At 44.0% G+C, this 23175-nt stretch overlaps 2 protein-coding genes across 30 annotated transcripts in view; one reads left to right on the top strand and one right to left on the bottom strand.

Moving 5' to 3' along the window:
• The window catches only part of Sp140 (Sp140 nuclear body protein), a 57550-nt gene that overhangs the window by 27913 nt on the left and 6462 nt on the right, over positions 1–23175 (bottom strand). For 11 of the 18 annotated variants that reach the window (XR_001785136.2, XR_003956201.1, XR_001785139.2 and 8 more), the window contains exons 1-4: positions 7272–8120; positions 6218–6389; positions 2274–2324; positions 1857–1940 (exon numbers count right to left, since the gene is read on the bottom strand). Coding sequence is in view for 14 of the 18 variants with exons in the window: in XM_017321613.2 (XP_017177102.1) it covers positions 1857–1940; positions 2274–2324; positions 6218–6389; positions 7272–7508 (544 nt within the window). In the remaining 4 variants the exon portion in view is untranslated. Of the gene's footprint in view, positions 1–1856; positions 1941–2273; positions 2325–6217; positions 6390–7271; positions 8121–15936; positions 17454–23175 lie in introns of those variants that run through there. The other 7 variants (XM_030255409.1, XM_030255401.1, XM_030255410.1 and 4 more) reach the window with 4 other exon arrangements.
• Sp110 (Sp110 nuclear body protein) overlaps positions 6278–23175 on the top strand; it is a 40116-nt gene continuing 23218 nt past the window's right edge. For 7 of the 12 annotated variants that reach the window (XM_030255717.1, XM_011247901.3, XM_030255712.1 and 4 more), the window contains exons 1-4: positions 12607–13293; positions 18349–18499; positions 21019–21166; positions 22695–22863. In XM_030255717.1, coding sequence (XP_030111577.1) covers positions 21020–21166; positions 22695–22863 — 316 coding nt within the window. In that variant the 5' untranslated portion in view covers positions 12607–13293; positions 18349–18499; position 21019. Of the gene's footprint in view, positions 6366–6825; positions 6937–12606; positions 13294–16745; positions 16771–17507; positions 18107–18317; positions 18500–21018; positions 21167–22694; positions 22864–23175 lie in introns of those variants that run through there. The other 5 variants (XM_030255685.1, NM_175397.4, XM_011247897.2 and 2 more) reach the window with 5 other exon arrangements.

Raw genomic sequence — 23175 nt, 5'->3', positions numbered from 1 at the left:
ACACCAGTAATTTATTAAAATACTATAACTTTCCTTTTCTCTCCCTATCCACAGACACAATTCTCTCAAACCATTGATCTATAACCCTTACTTAATGAAGTAGGATTAGGAGTCTAGATTCAGTGTCCTCTAACAGAAAAGACATTTTCAATACAGACACTACTTAATTGTCTCTCTTGTAAGCTTCAAACGATGGACTTCCCAAAAGAGAAACCAAAACTGGAAAGTTCCTGTACTGGAGCTGGGGAGATGGCTTAGTGTAGAGCTTCCATTGATCTTCCAGAGGACCTTAGTTTGGTTCCCAGCACCAGTATCAGATGGATCACAACCACCTGCAACTCTACTCTGGTTACAACATCCTCTCCTGGCCTCTAGAATTTCCTCATATGCACATGCACAAACCACACTTAGACACACATACATACACAGAATTAAAAACAAATCTTTAAAAGTTCCTATACTCCTAAGGAAATGCATTATTCTATGATTCTATAAAGAAGCAGCAACCAGAATAATACTAATTAATCATTAAGTTTAATGATTAATCATCCAGCAAATGAACTTGTACAAGCCAACTGATGATTTGTGTAGTCATACTTCTGGACAGCCACCAATCAGGAACAGCCACACTCTACTTGCCTACTAGAAATCAACCAGCAGCCCGGCCAAACACACACACACACACATAGCCACTTTTGAAGATCCACCAGTTGCCTCAGTTCAATTCTTGCACATATCCTCTACAATTCTGAGAGAATTGGACTCACAAACATAGTTCTTCATTAGTTTAAAACAACTTGATTAGTACCAGTTAAAAATGGTACTTGGGAAGGTCTTTGCACCTCTCGCTAGCATTAGATTTTCTCTCCCTGGAATCTGCTGTCTTCTTCATCATCCACCTTTACCTCTGCAGTATGTACTACATTTTACATGGCCTCTGTGTTAATATTTCCTAGCTCTGTTCTTCTGGGGCTCCCCACTCTTATGTAATACTACATTCACATGCTTTCTAATTCTCTGAGATATTTTTTTTCTTCTTCTTCTCTTCCTAAGCATTCCTATTTGGTAAGTAAAACCTCTTTACACTGGGCCCTTGCAGGCTCCCTTGAGTGTCAGAAGACCCTTGAACGTCCATGTTGGGTTCAGACCACAAGAACCTAACCATCTGTCTCAGAGAACGTGGAGCCCATGTTGAATCATCTGGAAACTTGATCTCTGATCTCCTTGTCCTTTTCAAGTTCTGAAACATGCCAGCATCTTATTCACGTCTATGTACCTAGAGCCTTAAATTTGTAACAATTTCCCCTGACTAAGTCTTAAGAGTTTTAGGAATGAAGGGATGACATATGTATCAAAGAATGCATGGAAAGTATATGGTCCAGATAACATGAAGTATATGGGTCAAATAGTTTTGGGTTTTATTGAATTGTATCAGACAAATGATACAATAGTTCCCTTTAAGAATTTTTGACAGGTTCTTGGAAAAAAGATAAGGAAAAAAAAATGATTAATCAACGTTACTTGGTTTCCATGGAGATCAAGAAATTAGAACACGAAATTGTCCTATAGTTTCAATATATTACGACCTTAGTGACTGTGAAAAGACAAAAGCAACGAGTGTTCTCCCACCCAGCAGATTCCTAAAAAAGTGACCTGTGAGCACCTAATAAATTATATTCTTTCATTATGTTCTCAAGACTTTTTACCACCCTGAAATTACCCAGAATGCCATAGGCAAATAAAAGAACAGCCAGTGCATCATGGTGATGTGCATACAGAGCAAACACAGCAGGAAACCCCAGCTCAAAATTCAACCTCCACAACCCTGCAGACCACACCGTGCTCCCCTCGCTCACCTGCTTCTTGTCTCAGGGATGAGGGCAGGTCATCCTGGGGCTCTTGTCTTGTTTGTCTTGTTTGTTCACAAGAATTACTTCCCTCTGTAGGAAACAATTACTCAGTTGACTCAGAATGGCCAAGGAAAATGGCCGCAGGAGAGTGGCCTCTGACAAACAGAAAGTTATAAGGGGGCTGAGTGTCTCCTGCATTGAATGGCCATGTTTTGAGACTCTGAAGAGGAGCCTGATAAGGCTTCTTCTCTGTCACCAGAGAAGGATTGACCACCCATCTGTTCCTTCATTACACATCTCATTCCCCATTATTTTGATCCTTGGTTCTGCCTCTATGACTTCGCCTGAGTATGTAAAGAACAGGGTCAGATGGGAAAAGGGGTGGGGTCTTTCTCTCTAGCAGACTCACAAATGAAGACTCACCTCCTCCATTGCATTGCATCTCCTCTGCTTGTTCATCATTCGTTTTGGATGCTGAAGAGAAACAAGAAGTCAATCAACCATGCAGAGGTACCAGATAACCAACCATGCAGAGGTACCAGACAATCAACCATGCAGAGGTACCAGATAAAGTGTGCTCAAGTGGAACCAGGAAGTTCAGGGAATATAAGAAAATCAGGGGGCTGGAGAGATGACTCAGAGGTTAAGAGCACTGACTGCTCTCACATAGGTCCTGAGTTCAATTCCCAGCAACCACATGGTGGATCACAACCATCTGTAATGGGATCTGATGCACACTCTACTGGTATGTGTCTGAAGACAGCTACAGTGTACTCATATAAAGAAAATCAGGAGTACAAGGAATTCAAATGACAACATTGACTGTGTATCACAAATAGTCAGAAGACCAAGACACAGTCCTTCTCCAGTAACCAATACTTTGACATGAATAAAGGACCCACATATTCTACCCATAAGCATTAGGTTGTTCGAAGCAACAATCACAAGCATTTCTCCCTATTTCCCACAACAGGCGATAGATCAAAGAAGAACCAAGAAACCAAAATAACTAAGAAAGTTTCATACACTGTTCTCTAGGACAAGAGAGGCAGACAGGAAGTTGCAGTATTCAGGGAGGAAAGGAGCCAATGCTGCTGACACCAGGAAGTTGCTGAACTCATGGAGAGAGGAAACTTTGCCAACTGCATTTCCCTGAGTGTCTGGTTGAGTTCTAGAGAGTACGTTTGATGGGGAAAGATGAAATGAGAAAAGGCATTTGAGATCAAGGGCTGTTTGTTTAGTCTTAAGATGAAATAAGAGATCTGATTTGTGAGACTGAAAAGATGGCTCTGCAGTTCAAGAGCACTTTTTGCTCTTCCAGGGGATCCAGAGTCAATTCCCAGCACCACGTGGCAGCTCACAATGCTCTGCAGTTTGGGTTCCCAAAACTGTGACACCCTATTGGGACTTCTTTGGATGCCAGGCAAGCATGTGGTGTATATATTTATACTTGCAAGCAAAATGGTCATATATATAAAATAAAATAAATTGGAATTAGAGAGATCTGATTTGCCTTTTCTGTTGGAAAAAAAATGGACAGATGTAGTAAGTAGGAGATGGTTTTACATTAGGGAGGAGCAGTCAGTATCAACCCTGCTTCAGAATGGAGAAATAGTGTCCCGGGCTGAAACAGAGACAGCAGAGGAGGCAGGTCCTCTGTCAACTCAGATATAATATGGAATTGTGCCAGTGCCTCATAATGAAGTTTTTGAAGCATCCAGATAGAGAAGTCTGTGGAGGAGGTGAAGGAAGATAGCCAGGCCTGCAGATGAGGAAGCTGACAGGTGTGAAGTTCATGTTTGGGGATCATTAACTTACAGATGGGAACAGATAAGAATGACTGGGAGAGACTGATTGTCCCTGCATGTTTTCCAATGCCACTTTGAGAGTTGGGGGCACCACAGTCTGAAAACCCACAGCTGATGTAATCACCTTGGGCCAGAAGTTGCTTTCAGCTCCTAGCTCCTTCCCTCCAAAGTCTCAAACTGTTTCCTCCCTTCCCAGAAGATAAGATTTGCTCTCAACTTATTGTTATTTTTACTGTTGTTGTTGCTGCTACTTGTTGATATATTCATTTTGGGGTGGGAGAGTTTCTCACATACCATGACACACATGTAGAGGTCAGAAGAAAACTTACAGGAATCAGCCCTCTCCTGTATAAATGTGAGTCCCAGGGAGCAGACTCAGACCAACAGGCTTGGCAGCAAGTGTCATTTAACTGGCTCCTACTGGTTTTTAATTCCCTCTTCTTCACTTTTTTTCTCTGTGTGTAGGGATCATGAGTGCTTTACACTGTGTATTAGCATCTCTGTTTTGTATAATCTTCTCCACATATTCTACTCTGCACCTCGTGGTGTAAGTGAGCCTAGCCCTTTCCCCCATAGCACTCATTTCCCCAGCTCAGTCCGGTCTCTTTGGTAAGCTTGCTGTTCCTGGTTTTCCCACGAAGTTGAATCTAAATGTCTCCTCTTCTCCCTTTCTGTGTGTTCTGCTCATCATCCTTTCCTATCATAGATGTCTCTGTTCACTGTGGATAAAGAGGACATCCCCTTCCCAGGTTCTCCTCAGAAGTCTTTCCCAGGCTCAGCTTCCATTTTATTCATCATGTCCACACTGCTGTCCCAACCATGGAAAAGTGGCTGAAGGGGACCAGTGCTCTTTGGTAGTGTACCCCAAATGCTGACATTAGGACTCCATGTCTAGTTAGGTGAAACACTGTCACTCATAACTCAATATCCTTGGCTGCATCTAGAGTTCTCAGCTTCCTTCTCTTGGTGTATGGTCTACACTCAAGACAGATCTCAAACACCCTGACGTGAAGCTTCTATACTGCTTGTGTCTCCTCAGAAAATTCAAATATTGAACATCATCTATCCATCTATGAGGAGGATCAGGAGGAGTGAAGTGAATGGGTGGTTAGATTGATGGATAGTTGGGTGAATGCATGGATTGATGATAGAATAGATAGATAGATAGATAGATAGATAGATAGATAGATAGATAGAGGGAAGGAAGGGGAGGGAGGGAGAGAGAAGAAAGGGAAGAAGGGGAGAGGGAAGAAGGAAAAGGGAAGGGAGGAAAGGAGAGGGGAAGGTGGGAGGTAAGGAGGAGAAAGAGAGGGAAAAGAGGGAGGAAGAGGAAAGAGAAGGAGGAAGGGAAAAGGAGAGAAAAGAGAAGGAGGGAGGGAAGAGAAGAAAAAGGAGGAAGAGGGGAGGGAGGGAGAGGGAAGGGGAGGGAAGGGGGATAGAGAGGAAAGGGGGAAAGCTACTATAAATCAAGGATGAAAGAAAGAAGAAGAAATAGAGGGATGGAGAGAAATAGAGAGACTGCTTGAACTGAGTCAGAGAAGTTATTCTGGTTACAGAGAAGCACAGCCCTGAAGAGGAAGCTTCTTCAGGCAGGACGAGTGAGGAGAAACTGAAAAAGTGCATCCTGCTGGCAACACAGGAAGTGACTTGGCTGCCAGTGACCCTCAGGTGGCAAGTGAGGAGTGAAACCCCAGCTCTTGGCCCTCAGAGCTGCATTTCAAAATGCCCAAGCAATAGGAACAGGAACCACACCCAAGTTCTGCAGCAGCAGTCTACACCAGAACTGATGGACTGTGCCTTCTGCAAGGGAGAGTCCTCTAGAGGTAGGGGAGCCAGAAACCTGAAGCTACAGGGAGCCAGTGGGAACAACAGAGGCTGTTCTCTACCTGAGACCTGCTGATTTTATGTTCATTCGACAACGTGCCAACACCTTGGTTCTAAAAGTCCACTTTGTTTTCACACTCTCGGTTGACACATGCTTCTCTCTCGAGTGTCTGGGCCCAACCTGGGCTCCCCTTGTGATTTCTCTACTCTTCAAAGAAGAAAACTGAAGTAGTAGAGTAGTCACTCTGCTGAATGACAAATTCTGCATTTTTACCATTGCATATGTCTGCAAGCCTCAGACAGAGCTGGCTCCTGTCTAAAGAAACTCATCCTTCATACTGTGTTTCATAGCATGAAAATCAGGTTCCGGCTGAGCACTTATCTCTGTGTTACTTGGCCTATGTGTAAGCTCCTGACGACATGAGCCATATGTGTTTCCTATATTCCCCCTGTGCTTGGCATGACATAGTCTCTCATTAAATTATACGTCAACTATCAATGAAAAAATGAATGAATGGATGAGCCGGGCGTGGAGGCACACGCCTTTAATCCCAGCATTTGGGAGGCAGAGGCAGGCGGATTTCTGAGTTTGAGGCCAGCCTGGTCTACAAAGTGAGCTCCAGGACAGCCAGGGCTATACAGAGAAACCCTGTCTCGAAAAAAAAAAAAAAAAAAAAAAAAAAAAAAGAATGAAATTGTCTTTCCTTCCCTGAAGCAGGTGAGAGCTATAGTTACCATTTAGGAAGAAGTGTTTTAGAGTCTCCTTTAAGTCGGGGTAGGCCTTCAGATGTGTTTTGCTGAATATCACTTTCAGAAGATCCCGGCTAAACTTCTTCTGTACATTGCTGAGGATGTCGTACACGACTCTCTCCACTGGGACCAGGTTCTTACATGTTTCTTGATATTCCTTAAAATAGTGAATGCAGAATTGTGTCATGATGGATTTATGGGTTATATGAGGCTTACATTGGTTCAAACACCATTTCTCTTTTTTTGTAAAATGTCTGAGTTTTGCAAATACCAAGGTGACATCTTACATGTCCTCTGTACTAAAGACCCTAGCTCATCTGAAAGAAGCTCTGATGCTGACAAATAGTAGACAGGGAAGAGAGGGTTTGATGAATAATTAAATGATATGTCTGTAAAAGCCAGGCCCTAACAGACCATGAGTGGCAGCCTTGGGGTCCAGACAATTAACTCCCCAAGGACTGAGCTGGTCTGAAGAGCTTGAGGAAACCAAGTGAGCATAGCATCCTAGCCACAGGGCAAAGAGAATGCATAAAGAAGAAAAGGTCTTTGTTATCACCGCAGATCCCATCACTGACCTGTACCTCTCATTCTAGGGCTTCAGAGTTGCCTGAAGAACCAGGAACAACTTGAAGATAGAGAAGCAAACAGGACTCCCTGAGTTCTGTCCTCACATGACCCAACTGCCTCTGGCTCTGGGATTTGGAGTAAGTAGGCTTTGGAAGGCAGCCCAGCTTAGGTGTGTCTACTTGCATCCTAGTATCTGTTGTTACATTACACAAGTGACCCTGGGATGCTCTGCACTTCGGAGCATTCCTGCTTGCTATTCGTCGCTGTCACCATGTGCCTCAGCCTCAGTTACTGCAGAGGTGAATGTAAATGGTTCCTGTGATGTCTATCCCTCCAGTTATCTTCTGACTTACAAAGGTGATGTCCCTTCATCCCTGGAGGTGCTTCAGCCTGTTGGCTGCACCCAGAAGTACAGCATGATACAGCACAGGGCAGGCTTGCTGTCAGGACTGAGTTCATTCTCCACACTCACCTGAAACTTCTGCTCCGAGATGAAGTCTCGGTCTCGAAGGCTCATGAGGAAAGGAAACGGCTTGGTGATGGCACTTGCGATCTCCACCTTGTTTTCTTTGAAGTGCTTGAACATGAGCTGATAGTCATCTGACTCCTCTTCATTCTGGTCCTCTGGGATTGTCCTAGGGGACAGATTCCATGCAGAAGTAGATACTGGTTTACAAGATGCTACCAATGGCTGGATAATTACTGACATGAAGACTGGTCTGCTAATATAAAATTAAAATTTTAAACATCTCATTTAGTGATCAAGTTCTGGTGCTTTGAGTTTGATTTGCTCGGGACAGGGTTATCATCTGTAAGTCTGGCTTGCCTAAAAGTTACTATGTAGACAAGGCTATCCTCACACATAGATTTCACCTGCCTCTGCTGCCTGAGTGCTCAGATTTAAATTATGTTCCATCATGTCCAGTACTGTGATTAGTTTTAATTGTCAACCTGACACAATCTATAATCATCTTGGATTGTAAGAGTCTTAATAAAGGATTGTCTAAATTAGGGTAATCTCTGGGTATTTCTGTCCAGGGTTGTCCGCATTATGCTAGTTGATATGGAAAGATCCAGTGCACTGTGGGTAGCACCAATCCCTAGGTAAAAGGAAATGGCTTGGTGGCATTAAGTGTAGGGAGCAAGTTGAACACTGACAGGCACGCTTGTACTCATTGCTCTCTGCTCTTGACTGTGGACATGACCAACTGCTTCAAGTTCCCACCTAGACTTTCCTGCAATGATGGCCTGTAACCTGGACCTGTTCTTTCTCCCCTAAGTTGCTTTGTGTCAGTGTATGCTATCATAGCAACAGAAATGAGACTGGGCTGGGCGTGGTGGCACACACCTTTAATCCCAGCACTCAGGAGGTAGAGGCAGGCAGATTTCTGAGTTCGAGGCCAGCCTGGTCTACAAAGTGAGTTCCAGAACAGCCAGGGCTATACAGAGAAACCCTGTCTCGAAAAACCAAAAAAAAAAAAAAAAAAAAAAAAAAAAAAGAAAGAAAGAAATGAAACTGGAACACAATCTATAGACCTCAGGGTAAATGGAAATGACATTAAAATAAAAAAGCAGAACCTCTTCTTCCAGCTCATTTGTAAAGGCAACGCAGTTGACCCAGGACTGAGACATGTGTGGCTCATGTGTGGTTCATCCATGGTTCCACATGCTTTCTTCTCTCCTCCTGGTTCCCCATCTCTTGCAGTAATGGAGTCTCGCACTTATTAACTACACTGCTGCTACAATGCCTGAAATCTCAGGTGGCCAGTTCTCTCTGTCCAGAGACAGTGTTTAGGGAGAAGATTCTCTGAGAATGAAAGGCCCAAGAAGCCCAATGACACATAGGAGTGTTTGTGTAATTGATTCCATTCTGGGTGGCAAATGGAAACCAATTATGACGTATGTTCATATGACAGAAGTGAGAAATCATCTGGGCATGGTCCAATGCCTGTCGTCACAGCATCCTACCTTCATGGCCGACATAGCGACTTCCTCTTTTTCACTTTACCTAGTGTTAGTCTTGTTACAATATCTGCATATTTAGACATCAGAGGACAACTTTGAGGAGTTGGTTCTCTGTTTTCACTCTTGTATGGGTTCTGGGCATCAAACTCAGGTCCCAGTGCCTGGTCAGGACCTTTATCCACTGAGGCACCCTGTTGGCCCTTATCTAGTGACTTCAAGGTTTGCCTGGGCTATACAGTGAAAACTTGTCTCAAATAATGAAGAAATAAATCAATTTCTAAAACAAAAAAGGGGGGAAGAAGAGCTGGTGAGAAGATTCCATGGATAAATGTCCTCCCCTTATAGTTTAATGCCCTGAGTTCAATCCTGGGACCTACACGGTAGAAGAGAACCAACTCCTGCAAGAGGGGAAGGGAATGAGCAAAAATAGGGTATGTAAGTATGAAGATGCCATGCTGAGACCCATCATTTTCACGCTAACTAAATAATTAACAAGAAAACTAAATCAAATAAATTGGGGCACATGTTTTCCTTTTGTTTATTTTAAATGTTTATATATATTTTTAAATTTTCATACATGAATACTGTGTTTACATTGTTTCTCCTGCTCCCTTTTCTTTTCAATCCCCTCATGCCTTCCTTTCTCACTTTCTCTCAAAACCATCTCTAATTATTGTTTTATATATAAACACACACATATATACATAACACACACACGCGCGCGTGCACACACACACACATACATACAACCTGCACTCCTATGCATGTGTGTTTAGGGCTGACCACTAAGCACTGGATAACCTAACAGAGGGTTCATTCCTGGAGAATACTGGTTGATTTTCTCTTTGTTAACAGCCATTAATAGCTATGGCTCTTCCTCTAGGAATGGAGTCTGGTGAGATTTCTCCCATCCACATCAGCACATCCCCTCCGGCTGCCACTGAAGATGTGTCTTTTTTTTTAAGCACTTAAAATGCCAATACCTACATGCTAAGCAATTGAGAATGGTGCCTCTCAGGGTATAGCCTGACGACCCCTGCTCAAGACTCTTTCAGATGCCAACAAGAACAAACTATTCTCAGAACAATCCTGAAATACCATCTGCCCATTTTCTCTTTCCTCTGCCCAAAAATGTTGGGTGATATTCGCAGGTGCCCGTGGGCTGTGGCATCGCAGCAGGCTGAACTCAGAGATAAACAGGGCATCTGTGACTTTGACCAAGCAGGAAAGTAAGGACATTTGTGAGAAGGTAAAGCAAGATTGTATCTTCCCCTTTAATTTTATTTTAGAAAATCTTGTTATTTTTCATTAGGATGCACACTTGTGATAATGATGAACTCTTTGGTACTACTTTTAATGGATAAATATTCTAAATGCCTGAAGCTGTAACTTATAATTAATGGTAAATCACATTAAATTTAACACCAAGAGATAGCTTTTGGGGTTCTCCATAATTATTTTAAAAGCGGTGTGGTTATGCACACCTTTAATCACAGCTCTTCGGAGGCAGAGGCAGGAGGCAGGAGGATCTCCATGAATTCAAGGCCAGCCTGGTCTATATAGCAAGTTCCAGACTAGTCAGGACTACACAACAAACAAACACAAAGAATATCAAAGTTATCTGTTACCAAAAAAATCTTGAGAGGGTCTTTTTTTTTTAAAGAACCTAAAATTTATATGTAGTAACATATAAAAATATACAATAATTTTTATTTTAAACTTAAGGAGCCTGTCTATGTATATACACATGCTTGCTCGTGTGTATGTGCCTGGCATATGCCTGGGCAAGGAGTCCAGTTGCTCTCCACCTTATGTTTTGAGATGGGGTCTCTCACTGAACCCGGATATCATTAGTTCAGCCAGATTAGCTGGCCAGTCATCTCCGGGGATCCAACTGTCTATATTTCCCTAATTCTGGAGTTAAAAACACACACCACTACACCCTGGTTTCATGTGGAATCTGAAATGAACTCCCCATAAAATCTGAGTTGGAACTAAATTATTTCACAGACGGTAAATTCAAATACTGCAGTTTCACATGTGATGCACTGATCCAACTAGAAAATGCAGCAAATTAGTCAGAAATACAAAAGTGCCAAGGTGTCAAAACTAAACTACAAACGCCACGAAGTAATAAGCAGCAAACATGCTCACACACTGTTTAGAAAAAACAGAGACAAGATATGAAAGTTTCTCCAAAAGTCATTCTCAAGAGAATCCCCAGAATTGATCCCCAGTACTGCAAAAAAGAAAAACAAAATGAGACAACAAAAAAATAGGTAAAGGAATTTAAGAAAGAAAGAAAGAAAGAGAAGAAAGAGAGAGAGAGAGAAAGAAAGAAAGGAAGAAAGAATCATAAAATGTTTTACTAAAACCAAAAGGGCATAAAAAGAAAGGAAAGCCAAAAAAAAAAGAGTAAAATGAAAATATTTACAAACATGGTAGGTATTTCTCTGTGTCCATAATGAGTCAAAATGTGGATAATTTAATAATAGCACAATTATAAAACAGAGTACGTTTAAAAACTGTAACTAATGTAAATAAAAGAGGGTCTGGGAGGATGGCTCAGCTGATACAGGCCTTGCCACCAAGTCTGCGGACATGAGCTTGCTCCCCTAAGAACTAACTACATGGTAGTAGGAGAGAACCAACTCCCCAAAGTTGTCCTCTGATCTCAAAAGACACATTGTGGCACCTGCACACATACAATAAATAAATGAATGTAATTTTTTTTAAATGGGGTAAGACAAGCAAAAGGGTGACCCTTTCTCCTACACTAAAAAAGCACTGAAGTCTAAAAATTATTAAATCTGAGACACAGCAAAGGCAGTGGCTAAGGGGAAACATACAGCTTTGTATGTGTCGGAAGCTAAGAGAGGCATAAATGAACAATCTTATGAGGAGTGATTTCATCCCAATGAAGACAAAGATTCAATGAAATTAAAGTAGAAATCCATAGAATTAAAAGAAGTGGGCATTATGCTCACATCCTTTGGAAAGATCAATACATTATTAAATCTCTACTCAGGCTAGCGAAGGTAAGACAGACACACGCTATGAATTCCACAGACAGTGCAAGGGTAGCAAAGATTAATGCAGCCATCCCTACGCCTGTCAGATTGATAACCACAACAAAAATGTCTTCAAAGACAGAAACTGCAAACACTCAGAGACAGATACCTCCACCTGCTTATATGAAAGGCACTGAGCCAGTGATTAACCACCCTATTTATTCCCAAAAGACACAGCACACTACTGGTATCACTAGTGGACTTGACCAAATGTCACAGGAGAAATGGTGCTTTCTTAGGACATCTGCAGGAGCAGAAGTAGCCCTGACTGAGTCCCTGTTGGGGGCATCACACACCTTCGTCTCATCTTTTCTATTTTTATTTTGAATTATGTATGTATGAGTCTGTCTCAGTGTGCTTCCTGCACGCAAGTACAGTGTCCATGGAAGTCAGAAAAGGCTGTCTGATCTGGAGTTGGCATGAGAGGCAGTTGGAAGCCCTAGGATAGGTGCTGGGGACCCAACCCATGCCCACTACTAGGGCAATACGAGTGCTTAAACCTGGGCCATCTCTCCTATCGTGTGTGTGTGTGTGTGTGTGTGTGTGAGAGAGAGAGAGAGAGAGAGAGAGAGAGAGAGAGAGAGAGAGAGGGAGAGAGAGAGAGAGAAAGAGAGAATTTGCATCCATTTCTAACCAGCTCAGTAACCAACAGGAACAGAAAGGGTTAAGAGCATCACCCACTCCCCACCTGCTCATCTTTCACTTCCTCCCTCTGAGCTAGGAAACTATGGGGACCTGACCTAAGTAGGACTTGTGGGCTCAGGCCAGAGCTGTCTTCAACCACAAGACTGGGGAGATCAGCAATTGACAGGATCAGGTTTGAACTTACTCTTAATGATCTTTCTTGGACAGAGCTGTCCTTTAGAGTGAGCGTTAGAAAGAGAAGAGAGGTCAGAAGTCACAATGAACCAGCCACTCCTACAGGAGCTCACAGGAAGTCCACACAGCACCAGACAAGCTCTGGGACAGAAGCAAGGAAATGAAGCAGAGTGTGGAGTTAGGGCGACCATAGAACTCTCTGACAGCTAGCCTACTGCAGAGAAGGCTGTGTAGTGGCTATTCCTGGTTGTCAACTTGACAATATTTGGAATGAACTACAATCCGGAATTGGAAGGCTCACCAGTGACCCTTATCTGGAGGCTTGGAGATCCTTATCTGGATCTTGGTTTGAAGATCTTCAGCCATAGTGGCTATGGATTCCAGAAGATAGAATCTCCGAGTTTAAGGAACACACCTTTAATCGGGGCTATGCCTTTCATCTGGGATTAAAGGTGTGGTGGAACACACCTTTAATCTGGGCTATGCCTTTCATCTGGGATTAAAGGTGTGGTGGAACACACCTTTAATCTGGGCTACACCTTCTGCTGGAGACAATATAAGGACATTGGAAGAAGGGAGTCTAGCTCTTGCTCCTTAGCCTGCTTGCTGCGTGAGAGTAACTGCTAGATCCTTGGAGATGTAAGTCATCAATAAATTCCTTTACTATCTAGAGACTATCCATAGTTCTGTGACTCTAGAGAACCCTGACTAATACAGAAGTTGGTACCAGAAGTGGTTCTAGAGTAACAGAAGTACAAGGATGAATCTTTTAAAATACTGGAATTGGCTTGTTGATCCACCAGCACTTTCAACTATTGAAACCTCTCCAGATTCTCTCCCTCCTGGGAGCTCAGAGAATTTTGAAGACCCATGGTTGAAACTATATTCCGAACTTAAAGAAGCTAATGCCCTTGATTTTCTTAATGAATTAGGTGATTCAGTGCACAAAGCTTTCTACAAGATGGGGAAAAAATCAGAAAATGATTTTACTGGCTGGCTGCTCTTAGTATCTGTGGAAAAAATGATGAATGAAAGGAAGGAGTTGTGTGATAAAATCGAAAGGCTCCAGACACAAGTAAACGATCTAAAAGTTGCCAAGTGTGTCCTTGAGGAGAATCTTCTCTTTTGTAGCAATAGAGCTCAAGTTGCTGAAAATCAAACGAAAACTCTCATTGTAAGATTGGCTGAATTACAGCGAAAATTCAAGTCTCAGCCTCAGAGTGTGTCGACAGTTAAAGTAAGGGCTCTAATTGGCAAAGAATGGGATCCTACAACATGGGACGGGGATGTGTGGGAAGACCATGTTGAAGCTGAGAATTTTGAATCTTCAGATTCTCAAGGGTTTTCCCCACCTGAGGAAGTAGTACCCTCAGCCCCACCCCTTGAAATAATGCCTTCCCCACATGAGGAAATTAATTTTGTAGAGTCTGATAAACCAGCAATGACTTTCACTACTGATGTTTCTCAAGGCCCACCAATAGTTTCTTCTAGACCTGTAACCAGACTCAAAGCAAAACAGGCTCCTAGAGGGGAGGTAGAAAGTGTAGTCCATGAGGAAATTCGCTACACTACTAAGGAGCTTAATGAGTTTGCTAATTCATTCAAGCAGAAACCTGGTGAATATGTGTGGGAATGGATTTTAAGGGTGTGGGATAAGGGTGGAAGGAACATAAAACTAGAGCAGGCTGAGTTTATTGACATGGGTCCTCTGAGAAAAGATTCTAGGTTTAATATGGAAGCTCGCATAGTTAAAAAAGGTGTCAAAAGTTTGTCTGAATGGTTGGCTGAGGTGTTTATCAAAAGATGGCCTACTGGAAATGACTTGGAGATGCCTGATATTCCGTGGCTTAGTGTTGATGAAGGGATTTTAAGACTTAGGGAAATTGCAATGCTAGAGTGGATATATTGTGTAAAGCATAATTGTCCACAATGGGAAGGTCCAGAAGATATGCCTTTCACCAGCTCTATAAGACGCAAATTGGTGAGAGGGGCACCAGCACATTTGAAGGATTTTGTTCTTTCCCTTTTCCTTGTGCCAGATCTTAGCATTGGAGATGCTTCTGCTCAATTAGATGAATTAAATTCACTGGGTTTAGTTGGATTCCGAGGTAACAAGGGCCAGGTGGCAGCATTGAATCGCCGGAGACAAGGTGATTCTAGTTATTATAATGGACAGCGTAGACAAAAGAATGTTTATAATAACATACCCAGTAATGGTCAGCACAGGAGAGGTGAAATTTATAATGGCATGACTCGGTTGGACCTTTGGTACTGGCTAACCAATCATGGTGTTTCCAGGAATGAAATACATAGGAAGCCTACTGCATATTTGTTTGATCTGTATAAGCAGAAAAATTCTCAAACAATGAAAGAAAGGCTACATTAGATAGTGGTAAACAGCCAAATGAAAGAAAGGCTACATTAGATCGTGGTAAACAGCAATCTCGGCCAGTGAATCAATTTCCAGACTTGAGACAGTTTGCAGATCCAGAACCCCTTGAATGAAGGGGTGGCCAGGTTCCGCTGAGGAAGGATCTTGATAAGACACTCAAAGGTTTTGCTGTTACCCTTTCTCCAGTTCTTCCCCAGAGGGACCTACGGCCTTTTACAAGGGTAACTAACTGTACACTGGGGAAAAGGAAATAATCAGACTTTTCGGGGTCTGCTGGATACTGGTTCTGAGTTGACACTGATCCCAGGGGATCCCAAGAAACATTGTGGCCCTCCAGTTTAAGTAGGGGCTTATGGAGGGCAGGTGAGTAATGGAGTTTTGACTGATGTCCAACTCACAGTAGGTCTAGTAGGTCCCCGGACACATCCTGTGGTGATTTCCCCAGTTCCAGAATGTATAATTGGGATAGATATACTCAGAAATTGGCAGAATTCTCATATTGGTTCCCTGAACTGTAGAGTGAGGGCTATTATGGTTGGAAAGGCCAAAATGGAAGCCTTTAGAGTTGCCTCTGCCAAAGAAAATGTCCAACCGAGTCATGCCTTTATAAATTTCACCTCTCCTGTGCTGAGCATTACTGGGTATGTTATTATAAACATTCTTTTGTCTCCGCTGTCCATTATAATAACTAGAATCACCTTGTCTCCGGCGATTCAATGCTGCCACCTGGCCCTTGTTACCTCGGAATCCAACTAAACCCAGTTCTTCTTTTCCTTATGAGATCACTGTCTCAAATATCTGTGGGCCTTGGACCCAGCCTGGGCGGCCCTAGTAACACATTTAAAGGCAGATCTTAGCAGAGACAAGGGACAAGAGAGAATGGGACTTACCTGCTGCTGAGTTCATTGTAGCCTCCTGCCATCCCCTACACAGACTCCAAGGGACCCTGTTCAGGGTAGACCGAACCCCCTCTGAGTCTCTGGGAAGCCCAGAGAGAACTCCTTCAGGGGCCTCCAAAGAGGAGAAAAAGGAAAGTGAAATTGCTTAACTATGACAACACTGCACTAAGGCACTGCCCTCCACCCCCAGTCTCTGCCCCAGAGGGGAGGAGCAAAGACAGCCCAAGTCCCCAGAAACCTGGGACGCCTGCTGCCTTCTAAGGAAAGAAGGTGGAAGGGTCTGTTTCAGGGAAGGGCTCAGAGCTGTCTAAGGCCAGCTGGCTGTTAGGATAGGAAGGAAGTGGTCCCTTAACCCTAAGCGGGGGCGGTGCCTGGAAAGACCAGGAAGAGTTAGATTGTCTGCAGTCTCTCAGACTTGGAACTGTCCTGGCACCCTAGTAAGTCAGAACCAGAGAAGCTGGGACCTGATAATTGAGCAGCAGAGTAGGAAAAGTCGGGTGTGGCTTCATAAAGTTTTTGAAGCTTCTGAAGGTAGCTAGAGCAAGAGACCGCCCCCAACCCCGCCCACACACCTCCAACCAACCAAAGGCAAGTGCAGAGAATCCAGGCAGAGCCGCTTGCTAAGGTGTGACACTGACAGCGAGGCAACACAGGGCTTCAGCAATTTCACCATGGTCTTGAGAACAAGAGGCATCTCACAGAATTCGGAAGTGGATCACAGCCGAGGCTATAGCCAGTCGGGGACAGTATCATTTTTGAAGAATGGGTGCCTTACATTTACTCTGCACAACTGTTGCTCTTATCTGGAATGCTCATTCTCATTCTGTAAGTTAGAAAACCAGCCTGAAGTGGAAAGGTAAAGAAACAGGCGTAAAGATGCAAATAAAACAAAAGCAACCAACAGAAGCCTGGAAATAACAGGCAAAACAGAGGCAGAGACAAGGTGGCTAGGGACGAGGGCCTGTCCAGGGCTCCAGGCTCAGACCTCTGCTGAAGAGGTACAAATTACTGACCTGCAGGAACAGGTCCCAAGAGTACAGGGATGCAAACAAAGCCATACACCAAAAAAAAAGTACACTTTATGTCTTCATTTATATGGCATTTCTGCGCCGGTCAAACTTAGCTGTGTAACCGATGATCTGTGGTTCTCTGGGGCTGGAATCTGAGAGGGGGTTTTCTGCCAAGAACAAGGGGATTTTAGGAGGGCAGAGGACTTGGCCTGTGTGATCACTGTGGCATGATTATATTTGGTAAAGTTCACCAAAATCATCACTTTAGGTAAATGCATCTTTAAAACTGTGTTAAACGTATAAGTCTAATGAGCTCTCACGTGGTGTGAAATACCAGGTGAGGTTTTACCATCATTACTGTAGTCCTAGTATGTGTGACTCCAAATGAAATCTTTGCCCTTATTCATATCTGTCTGATGTAATAACTTTTCTTGCTTTAGAGGTTTCTCGAGGGTAGGGTAATTTTCTGACACATAAGCATGCTTGTGATTCTTGTGCAGACTCTCTCTCTCTCACACACACACACACACACACACACACACACACACACAAGCATTAATGCACACTCAGTCCCCATCCCTGAGACACTCTGGGCCAAGCCTCTACACACACACACACACACACACACACACACACACACACACACTCAGTCCCCATCCCTGGGACACTCTGGGCCAAGCCTACTGTTCTAACTGTACTTGGCTGCAAATTCTACCGTCGGTGTCTCCATAGGAAGTACAGAGAAGCTCTGTCCTGTGTGGGCTAGCCTTGGTTCAAATCTAAAGTCCCAGAGGCCTCGTGGGTATCCTGGGGGTGGGGAATTGGGGTGTCTTGTGGATCAAATACATTTGGGAAATATTAGACGGGGTTACATAGAACTCTTCTCAGTTGAACACTCAGAGACCCTAGCTCAGACTCTTTCGAGAGTCACTTGGTTGCCTTTTGTTTTATTTCAATTTTCTCACATAGTGATCCTGACAAATTCTAGACATTTCAAAGATGCCAGCTCTGGTTGTTGTTGTTGTTGTTGTTGTTGTTGTTGTTAATTTAATAACTTCTAGCAATTTTTTTCAGGATAACCTTCACCCCAATGCAGTTTGAGAATACTTCCTAAAGGTTACAATGAGACCACTGGGGGAATAGATCCCCAGGTTAGGAAGGGGACAGTGGACACACCCTTCCCATGTTCTCCAGTGTTAATCCTTTGCCTCCCTGCCTCTCACTCCACTCCAGGCAGATCTGGATTCCCAGCAAGTGCCCCTGAAACCCATAATGCTAACCACGCTGGGGAACCGCACAAGGCAGGGGTGGAGGAGTGGAGGGCGGAATTGGTGTGGCTGGCTGGCTTCCTGCTCAGTGTGCTGAGATCACTTTCATTTTTCTTTTCTTGAAGCCTGACTCCCCGCGGGACTTCCAAGGCAGCATAACTTCGGGTCCAGACTGGGCTGTCAGGCTTTTCCAGGAAGGATCCAGGAACCCCTTAACTAATCCAGGCAGTGACCTGGGAGAACTCGGGAGAACCCGTGGCAGCCCTCAGCATCCAGGTGCGTTCTGCTCTTGGGCTCTGCAACTAGATTCCTGATTCTTGGGGTCAGCTTTTGTCTGCTGTACCCTAGACTCCCCAGGTTCTCTCTTTGCTAAGTAATCTTGTCCAGAGACTCGAGCATGGCTCCGGATCCTGGCTCGGACCCTGGAGTGGAGGTGGATAAGAGGGAGGAAGGGGAGGGGAGGGGAGGGCAGTGAGGGCTTATACACACAACTCTTTTTCTGAAACAGACTTTGGGGACAGTGTCCAGTGCCTATTCCCGAGGTTGGACCTCGCAAGTGTCCACGGTGGGCGGTGCCGTTATCATCTTCCAACACTTGCCTAATTATGGAGCTATTGGGAAAGAGAAAGTAAGGGGCGCCCTTACTTCTCTCTAGCGGGGGTATGGATGGTTTTTGTATGTTTGCTTTTTTTGGTTTTAGTCCATGGTCATTTCACTGAAATACATTACTGTGCGTGAAAATTCAAGGGAAATGTAATTTTTACAGCTGGTGACCCTGATTCCAAATAAGTCACAGAACACTTGAAATGCTTTTCACTTCTACCCTATCAGGGACTGTGACTATTGTTTTGTCTCCTGGTCACTTTGATAGTACTATGCACTGTCAAGTCCTTCGACTTGTCTGCCTTTTCCCAGCTTAATTATGCATTCATTGTATATGATGCTCATTTTATTGATTGTTTGGGGCTTTGTCTTTCCTAATGGGTGTTTGTCTTTCCCTAATTTATTTGTAAGGCCCTTAACATAATAAAAACCTGCATGCAGGCAGCTGAGACACAGGATCTTTTTTCCCCTCTTCAAGACAGAATTTCTGTGTAGCCCTGAGTGTCCTGGAACTATATATATCAGGATGGCCTCCAACTGCCTTTGCCTCCAGTGCTGGCATTAAAGGCTTGCACCATTTCCTCAGGCTTGAGATACCATATCTTGCACAGTGAGAAACAAAATATCAGAGACAGACACACTCTACTGTAGATTGGTGTCCTTGGCACAGGTACTTAACCTCTGTAGATCTGACTTCCATCTTCGGAAACTGTGGCAGGCGGCAAATGGCAAAGTTGCCACAGCAGCGTAGGTCTGAGTGCTGCTGCCATCCTAAGCAGAACCCAGAGCACATGTTCTTGCTGCCTCCCCTCCCCTCCCCCACAAGTAGCCTCAACAGCTTTCCCTCCCACCTGTCCCCAGTCTGCCAGGATTCCCTCAGGACTGGATGATCTGTGACACATCTCCCTGCTCTACAGTCCTACTGTGAAGTCGGCTTCTTTTTGTTTTCTCCTCAACATTTTTTTTGCTAAGTTTAAGAGATTGGGAAAGAAGAAGAAAGGGACAGACAAGTCTACTCAATGTGATGCTGGGATTAAATTCCTGGAAATACTCTTTGGAAATACTCTTTAATATTTAATATTCTGTTTTAAAAAAGAGGAAAGGGGGACCTTTGCCTTCTTTGTGTTTAAGATTAGCAAACAAATAAACAGAACTGTGTTGCTAGCTGGGATGCAGCTCAGGGATAGGGCACTTGCCTAAGATGCACAGGTCCTGGACTCCATCCCCACTACTGCCAATCAACAACAAAAGCGCCCCCTCTGTGATCAAAAGGTTTACTAGGGCCTGCCTTCTTACAACAGTTTGCCACCTGGAAGTTTTCTGTTATAACTCACTGGTTATTTTCTCATGATCCAGAAGCAGTCGATTTTTAGAAACATTCCATAAGAAGACCCAGGTCCATCCTGAAGAATGAAATGGGGTCATAAAACCAAGCGTTGACTTTGACCAATCCTATTTTTCATATCCTTCCTGATTTTATTCATGTGTTGTCTGCTTGCGTCAAAGTGTTGTGAGTGATTTTTCAGTGTCTAAATATTACCAGCTTTCTAGCTCTACATGTTGGGTGGTCTCTTTTTCATGAGCATTGGTATGAGATAGTGCTCTGCTACACTGCAGGTGATCTGTTCTAAGCCAGCTCATATATATTCAACTCTCTCTATACATACACTCTGGCTGTGGCCAAGCACTTTCTCAACTGTAAACCAGCATCTAGAATGTCAAGATTCGATTAGTACTCAGCCCCCTCCAGATTGTATAATCTAGCATGAGGATCGCTTACCTCACCCCTGTCTGCATTAGAGCTCACCACAGTTAGGTAGTTGTGATGACAGTGACCACCTTGCAATGCTTTGTGAACTCCAGTAAGTTACTACCTATGAAATCCTTGGAACAAAAGCTGGACATAGGACATACTCAGTGAAGAAGAGATGTTTTAAAAACCCACTTTATGTTTTAAAATCCCTTTCAGGATGGTTATATGCTATTGTCTGTCCTTCTCAGCCTCTGTGGTTTCTGGGCACTGCCTTTATCTCCTCTACCAATGGATCTTTTAGCAAGACTTTGCTCTGTAGACAGCTAAGGGATGCTTGAAGACTAGGGTGTCTACCTTTGAGAATCCATTTTATGCAGAGAGCCACTCCCCATGCTCCTGAGAACTTTTGCCTGTCTTCTCAGCCTGCCTCTTTTTATAGGATGTTCACTCTGACCAAAGCCTTGGAAAAGGCTCTTCTCCAGCATTTCATATACATGAAGGTGAACATCGCCTATGCCATCAACAAGCCATTCCCCTTCTTCGAAGCGCTCCGGGACAATTCCTTCATCACTGAGAGAATGTACAAGGTGAGGCTGTGGACCCTCCACAAAGCTGTCTAGTCCTCATTAAGTATGTTTCAGTATTGAGATCTCTGACCACAACCCATCAGGGTTTCTAGAACATGGAAGGCCCAACTTGACCATGATCATTATTGCAGGAAGGGAGGTTGGGAGAAAGGGTGTCTTGAGGCTGTATTAGTGATAGGGTATATTGTAGGTGCTGTAAGTTCAAAGATGGATCTGTTTCTTGCCTCTGTTTAGCTTCTGGTGGCTGGAAGCTCTTGGAGTTCTTAGATTAATAGTTTGCACTGCACTCACTGCACTGACCCCAACTCCCTGACTCAGCTCCACTGCACTGCACTCAACTGACTGACTGAACTCAGAGACCTGAATGACTCTGTCTCCTGAGTGCTAGGATTAAAAGCAAGTACTGCCAAGCCTGGACCTAAGCTTTTCTTTACAAGCAACTTTCTCTGTCCCAAGCTGGCCTTCAACTCAGAGATCTGCTTGCCTCTGACTCCTGGGATTAGAGGTGTGTCTGTATTCCAGCCAGATCACACAGACCTAGAAGGTCTTTGGATATGATGATCACTTGCCAGAGCAGCCCTGTTGCTGGATTAAAATTCCTCTACAAAGAAAATTGCAGCAGCCTTTTCCAAGTCTGACACAGCTCCAGCTCCTTCATCAGTCCACAGCCCACTCACTCACTGAGACTCACGTTTTCCTTCCAACAACCGTGCTTTCCTTTATGAGACTGTTCTCAGTTGCAACTGGCTATTTACTGACTGTCTTTTCAGGGATGGATGCCCTCCTCCTCCACTGGGGCAGGACCCCACCTGGGCAGTACTCCCACCTGGGCAGGGCCCCACCTGGGCAGGGTCCCACCTGGACAGCAACACCGCCTGAACAGGGCTCCACCTGGGGAGGGTATCACCTGTCCCATCACCGGATCCATCTGGGCACCCAAGGACTAGCTAACCAGGAATAGCAGACACTGGAAGAATTTTGCAGCCAGTTCTCTCTTTCAATAACTTCTATCCTAAAGATTTAACTCTATATTTTATACTAAAATTCCTCTTAAATTAAAAAAGAAGATTTCTTAAATTTGGGGGTTTTGTTCTGTTCTGTTTGAGACAAGATTTCTCTGTGCAGCCCTGGCTGTCCTGGAACTCACTTTGTAGATCAGGATGCCCTCAACTAGAAAACATTAGCAATCTGACTGCCTGTCTCCTGAATGCTGGAATTAAAGGCGTGTGTCACCAAGCCTGACTTTTATATATTTTTTAAGTACTGTATTTATTTGGGAGCGAGGTGCGAATGTGCCATGGTGTGCAGATGGAGGCTGAAGGACACCCTGTAGAATTTGTGCTCTCCTTCCACCCTCCAGATCACAGGGATCAGACTCAGATCAAGCTTGACAGCCAATGCCTGCACCCACTTAGCCATCCTCAGCAGCCCCCAAAGTAGCTTTCTTACAATATAGAAAACCACAGATAGAGAGCTCTCCGCTCGGTGACTACTCATTCAAACTAACCCTCTGCTCCACTCTTTGAAGGAATCTCTGGAAGCCTGTCAAAATCTGGTCCCTCTGTCCAAAGTGGTGCACAATATTCTCACCAGTCTGGAGCAGACTTTCCACCCGTCAGTGCTGCTGACGTTGTTCAGCAAGGTCAACCTCCGGGAATACCCCAGCCTGGTGGCAATTTTCAGAAGCTTCAGAAACGGTAATGTGGTTTTTCCGAGATCCTTGTCACATGTGCAGTGGTGCTACAGTAAAAGCCTGGGTTTGTTTCCAGTGTGGATTGTGCATTCCAATGCCTGCTTTCCCTGTGTAAAGGCATAGACCACGCTTGCTCACAAAAGCTGCTGGAAGCGTCATCCTGGCTGACTCTGATCTCAGCTTCCAGGATTCGAATTTCTATAGGACACAGGTGTTTTTAATACAGCTATTCAGTGAACCTGGTATAAGTTGTGACAGAGTCTCACGTTGTAGTACAGAATGGCCTAAAATGTAATCCTTCTGCCTCATCCTTCTT

This window comes from Mus musculus, chromosome 1 (genome assembly GCF_000001635.26).
Source record: "Mus musculus strain C57BL/6J chromosome 1, GRCm38.p6 C57BL/6J".
Classification (NCBI taxonomy): Eukaryota; Metazoa; Chordata; class Mammalia; order Rodentia; family Muridae; genus Mus; species Mus musculus.
Note: the sequence above shows the minus strand (reverse complement) of the source record. Positions and strands in the feature narration are given on the sequence as shown.